The sequence below is a fragment of the Elephantulus edwardii genome, unplaced genomic scaffold, assembly GCF_000299155.1.
Source record: "Elephantulus edwardii isolate Elephantulus edwardi_28Jun2011 unplaced genomic scaffold, EleEdw1.0 scaffold00024, whole genome shotgun sequence".
Lineage (NCBI taxonomy): Eukaryota > Metazoa > Chordata > Mammalia > Macroscelidea > Macroscelididae > Elephantulus > Elephantulus edwardii.
The window spans coordinates 22,270,775-22,277,187 of record NW_006399774.1 but is presented as its reverse complement, the minus strand read 5'-3'; the positions used below and the strand labels follow the sequence as shown (position 1 = coordinate 22,277,187).

The 6,413-nt window shown below is 45.7% G+C and overlaps 1 protein-coding gene across 1 annotated transcript in view; it reads right to left on the bottom strand.

Moving 5' to 3' along the window:
• Positions 1-728: 728 nt before the first annotated feature.
• The window catches only part of CCR6 (chemokine (C-C motif) receptor 6), a 6,594-nt gene continuing 909 nt past the window's right edge, over positions 729-6,413 (bottom strand). Inside the window, exon 2 of the mRNA XM_006882831.1 lies at positions 729-1,832. Within this exon, the coding sequence (XP_006882893.1) occupies positions 729-1,832 (1,104 nt within the window). The remainder of the gene's footprint in view (positions 1,833-6,413) is intronic.

Below are 6,413 nucleotides of genomic sequence, written 5' to 3'. Positions count from 1 at the left end.
CTCCACGTTCTTCTACTCCAGCCGGGCAATCCAGTGCTTCCCATCTAACTTTGAGTGTATCAACCAGGGTCTTAAAGGTTTTGAGCAAGTAAAACCATTGGTCTCTCCCTGTCTGGACAAAGAATGAAGAAAATAAAAGGCACATAGAAAACTAATCTAGTGAACTAATGGACTGCAGTAAGCTTAGTTTCCATACCCTGAGACCAGGGAAGCTCGATGGGGCCCTCTGCTGCTGGCCGCTCGGAAAGGACCACAGGAGAGGGCCCGGGGCTGAGTGGCAGCGTGGCATGAGCCTTCTGTCCCTGACTTGAGTCTGGCAGGGCATTTCATCTGTTTGCCTTTCCTGTTGGGTTTTCAAACCACATTGTTGTGTGCGCTAAGACCACAAGTCTCTGTGGTCAGTAACTACTTCATGGGCAATTCTGAAACTCTTCAAATTGGTCAAGAAGTCACTTTAGTCCAGCACTTCCCAAAGCCAGCTTTGTGGCCAGCAGCCCCAGAAGATAGTCACCTGGGGAAACCCTGCACACTGGCGTTCACCCACACAACCAAGCAGAGTCTTGCCCTCCCGCACCCCACACCCCACACTCAGCCCCTAGTCCTACTGCAGAAACATCTGCTTAGCTTTGCTGATACCCACAGTCCCCACTTGGTGATGGGCAATTGTCTGTGCGCCAGCCAGTAACAGGCTTTCCAGTCCACACTAGGGAGGCCCTGTCTCCAGGGAGTCACATGGTGAAGGAGGACATGTTCTCGTCCACCACCTCGCTGGTCTGCCTGGAGGTGGCGCTCTCGGAGTACACCCAGGAGCAGGAGAAGCTGGCGGCCTGGTGTTTTCTTCTTACACACCACAGGTCCTTCATGATCTTCAGGAAGTAGTTTCGGAACTTCTGGCCCACAAAGGCGTAGAGCACGGGGTTGAGACAGCAGTGCAGGAAGGCCAAGACCTCGGTGATGTTCTTGGTGTAGCCAATGAGCTTCTCGCCGCTGCAGGACCGGCCTGTGCTGCCCAGGTTTACAGCGGTCACGAGCAAAACCATGTTGTGGGGAGTCTGGCAAATGAGAAACACGAGGACCACTGCGATGATCACCCGGATGGCCTTGTGCCTTTTGGAATTCTGCGCGTGCACTAGGGTTTTGACAATGAACGTGTAGCAGAAGATCATGAACACCAGTGGGATGAAGAAGCCAAAGAGGAGCTGTAGCCCGAGCATCAGCAGCTTCCACCGAATGGGCTCGGAGACGTTGTGGTACTTGGGCTCACAGACGTCCATGCCCTGCAGGCTGTACTTCTGGTTGAAGGTGAAGGTGGAGCTGGAGATGACGATGGACAGCGCCCAGACCATGAAGCAGATGGCCTTGCTATGTGTTAAGGTTTTGGACCGGAGCCGGAAAGACTTGGTGGCCTGCACAATGGCGATGTAGCGGTCCAGGCTGACGCAGGTCAGAAGCAGCATCCCGCAGTTGAAGTTGATGGCATAGATGCCTTTCATCAGCTTGCACGTGACGTTACTAAAGGGCCATGCTCCGCTCGCGTGGTTCACTGCCCAGAAGGGGAGCGTGAGGACAAACAGTATGTCTGCGATGGCCATGTTGAAGAGGTACACGTCGGTCATGGACTTGGTCTTCTTGTAGAAAGCAAAGGTGATCACCACTAAAATATTCCCCAACAGGCCAAAGACACATATCAGGGCGTAAGCAATGGGCACAAACAACCTGGAGAACCTTCTCACCTCCTCCAAGGAGCACAGTAAGGTGTCATTGTCCATATAATAGTCCTCACTGGTCGATGAATAGTAATCGTCACTCCTGTCACTGCTGTTCACTAGTTCCTGGAACATCAGAGAAGGTAGAGTTAGCGGTTGGGTCAAGTAGTCACAATTCACCAAAACCGAACTCCCACCTCACGGTAAGGCAGCGTTTACCTCACTCACTGTGGTGCCAGCTCGGGGCAGGAAAGGTGGACTTGCCATTGAAAGGGGAAGCTCGGGCCTCTGGCTCATCAGCAGAGACATAGGAAAGTGGAGTGACCTAAGAGGAGAAAGGAGACGATCCAAACATAGGTTATTAGGACATGTGGTCTCTCAGAGCATAAGGCCAAGCAGCACCCCATCCCATCCCGTGCAACGTGCCAGTCTATGTTAAATGTTCTCCAAGAGCAGAGCCTTTCTCTCTGAAGGGACACACAGTAAGTGTCATAAGCTTTGTACAAATGCTTGACTCTGCTTTTGAAGCTTGAAAATGGCCACTGATAAGACTCCGTGAGTGGCTCTGCCTGGGTCTAGTCTTGGCTAGAAGTCACTGACCCCTAGTGCAGACCGTATGAAGAGTGATATCAACAAGGCCATGGACAAGCACAGAAACACAGCACAGAATGCAGGAGTAACAATATCCAGCATTCAAACAAAACTTCCCAGACCGCACAAGGTCATGTTGTTCTCAGAAAGAGGAAAGTGGAAGATACAGAGAGAGGGCAAATGGATTCTACAACCGTACTCCTTGTGCTCAAGAAGATGACCTACTCCTGAGTCAATCTCAGCTTGCGGTGACCCCGTACCACAGAGCAGAGCTACCTCGTAGGGCTCCTGGGGCTGTATCCCTAGGAACCGATGGCATATCAATTGACATATTTCAACAAACAGATGCTGCCCTGGGCATGGTCACCAGGTTGTGCCAAGAAATCTGATGGACTTCTATATGGTCACCTGACTAGAAGAGATCGGTATTTGTTGCTATTCCTAAGAAAGGGTAATCACTGTACCAGAAAGAATCAATTAACACTGAAAACTTTCAGGAAGTACTATATGAACAGGAGTGAATGGTAGTGAAGGAGGAAATGGAAGCTGCATTGAAGGCATTGGCAAAATATAAGGACTTGGTGAGTTCTGGTGGCCTAGTGGCAGGAAGCTGTACTGCAATCCCAGAGGTACACTGTTCGAATGTACCAGATGCTCTGCTGGAAAAGGAGGGCAATCTCTTCCTGTACAAGTCGGATCCAATTTGATGGTACACACACACAAAATAATAATTTTAAAAATCTAAAAAAAAAAAATAAGGCCCCAGGAGTCGATGGGATACTGATTGACTTGTTTCAATTAACAAATGCAGCCTTGGATGCACTCACCAGTCTATGCCAGGAAATTTGGAGGATGGCTGTTTGGCCAACAGATTGGAAGAGGTCTATATTTGCTCTCATTCCCAAGAAAGGTGATCCAACTGAATGTGGAAACTATCTAACAATATCATTAATATCACATGCAAGCAAAATACTGCTGAAGATCATTCAAAAATAGCTATAACAGTACAAAGATAGGGAACAGCCAGAAGTTCAATAGGATTTAGAAGAGGCTGTGGCACCAGGGATATCATCGCTGATGTCAGATGGATCCTGAATGAAAGGAAGGAATACCAGAAGAATGTTGATTTGTGCTTTATTGACTTTGCAAAGGCATTTATTTGACTGTGTAGATCATAACAAGTTGTGGCTGACATTGAGAAGAATAGGAAACCCAGAGCACTTAATTGTGCTCATGCAAAACCTGTACTTGGATCAAGAGGCTGTTGTGTGAACAGAACAGGCAACACTGCAAGGTTTAAAATTGAGGATGGAGTGTTAGGGCTGTATTCTCTCTCCCTACCTATTCAATCTGTATGTTTAGCAAATTATTCGAGAAGCTGGACTCTCTGAGGAGGAGTGTGGCATCAGGGCTGTAGCGAGACTCATCAATAACCTGGATTATACAGATGACAAACCTTCGCTTGCTGAAAGTAAGGAGGACTTGAAGCACTTCTGGCAGATTAAGGAATGCAGCCTTTTAGGTGGATTGCATCACAACGTCAAGAAAACAAAGATTCTTACTACTGGATTGATAGGCAGCATCATGATGGATGGAGAGGAGATTGAAACCATCAACAGCTTCATCTTGCTTGGACCCACAATTAACACCTTTGGTACCAGCAGTCAAGAAATCAGGAAATGCATCGCACTGGGAAAATCTACAGTTAGGCATCTCTCTAAATTATTGAGGAGTAATGACATCAGTTTGAGGACTAAAGTGCATCTGATTTAGGTCATAGTGTTCCCGATTACTTGATATGCACTTGAGAGCTGGACAATGAATAAGGATGACAGAAGAATTGACACTTTGAGCTGTGGTGTTGGAGAAGAACTCTGAACATCCCATGGAAGGCCAAGAGAATGAACAGATATGTCTTGGCAAGGAGAATGCTCTTTAGAGGCAAGAATGATGAGGCTTTGCACCACATACTTTGGGCAGGTTGCCAGGAAGGGCTATTCCTTGGAAAAGGACATGATTCTTGGAAGGGTGGATGGTCAGTGGAGAGGACGACTGTCCACCAGGTGGGTTGACACGGTGACCGCTTCAATGGGCTCTTGTGTGTCAGGCAGTGTGAGGATGGCGCGGGACAGAACAGGGTTCAGATCTTTTGTGCACAGGTTCACTATGAGTTGTATTTGGCTTGACTGCATCTAACAGCAATAACAAAATAATAAGAAAGTTCCAACAAGTGGCTTATATTATTATTGAACAATATCATGCACAACCAAAATCCTGCTGAAGATTATCCAAAAAGAAGTGGAACAGTAAATTAACAGAGAGCTACCAGAAATACAAGCTGGGTGTAGAAGAAGCCGTGGTACTAGGGACATTATCGCCAACGTCAAATGGATCTTGGCTGAGAGCGAAGACTACCAGAGGAATATCTATCTGTGTTTCATTGACTAAGCAAAGGCGTTTGACTGTGTGGATCACAACAAATTGTGGCTAATCTTGAGAAGAATGAGAATCCTAGAACACTTGATTGTGCAAATGCAAAACCTGTACTTGGACCGGGAGGCAGTCATCAGAATAGAGCAAGGAAACACTGCATGGTTCAAAATTAGAAAGGGAGTGTGTCTGGGATGCATCCTGTCTCCATACCTTTTCAACCTGTATGCAAACAGATCATTCAGGAGGCTGGGCTTTATGAGGAGGAATGTGGCATAAGGATTTGAGGAAGACTCATCAACAGTGTACTTTATGCAGATGATACAACCTTGTTTGCTGAAACTGAGAACCTGAAGTGTTTGCTTCAAAAGGTGAAGGCCTGTAGTCTTCAATATAGACTGGAGCTCAACATCAAAAAGACAAAGATTCTCACCACTGGGCCAATTGGCACCTCCATGATAGATGGAGAAGGGATTGTAGCTATTAATAATTACAGCTTGCTTGGTTCCATAATCAATAATCTTGGTACCAGCAGTCAGGAAATCAAAAGAGGAATTGCATTGGAAAGATCTGCGGTCAGGGACCTCTTCAGAGTACTGAAAAGCAACAATGTCAATCTAGAGACTAAGGTGTGCTTGGTCCAGGCCATGATCTTTGTAATTACTTGTTATGTGTCAGAGAGCAGGACAATGACTAAGGATGACAGAAGAATTGATGCCTTTGAGCTGTGGTTCTGGAGAAGAGTATTAAACATACCATGGACTACCAGGAGCACAAATAGATCTGTCTTGGAGAGGGTGAAACCAAGTTGTTCCTTGAAGGCAATGATTTTGAATCTCCATCTCATTCTTTGGGCATGTGGCCAGGAGGGACCAGTCCTTGGAGAAGGACATCATGCTTGGAATGATAGAGGGACAGAGCAGGAGAAAAAGATCCTAGATGAAATGAATTGGTATAGTAACTGGGACAAATGATACTAGCTGTGTTGGAGTCAGTGAGACCGGCTCAGGATAGGGCAAAGTTCAGAGCTTTTGCACGTAGGGTCTCTCTGAGTCACAAGCAACTTGATGGCATATACAGCAATCCCCTCTGAAGGCACACTGCTTCACTGTCTCCCCTGGTGTGGGTGGTAAGTTCAAACTGCAGACCCTTCAGTTAGCAGCCCAGTGCTTAATCCACCACATCACCACATTACTTCAGACAGTAAAAAGAAACATAAATGAGGAAGAGAGTAATACATACAAAATATGCAAAACACTTAGAAATTAAATATATTACATGCAAACTGAAAAAATATATTAGTTGGTATTAATATCAGATTTGACACTGCAGAATAAAATTTTGGGTTTTTATATTTTTAAACTATTTTATTGGTTTTCAGACGATTATTCATGTACATCATATTGCGTTGATGTACATTGTTTTATATAATAATTCATGTGCATCTTTTCTATATAATTAATGACTATTTACCAATGTCTTCTAAAAAATAAAGTTTTTATTTTATACTGGTTTGCTTACAAAGTTCATATACATTGCTTTCACATCAGATCTTTCCCATTTTTTTTATCTACCCCTCTCTCTACTCATCAAATAGTGCGACTGTATGGTTACCCCCTGCCCACCCTCACCCCTCTGCTCCTACCCTCCCCCACCTTGGATCCTCATGTTGTTGTTGTTGTTGTT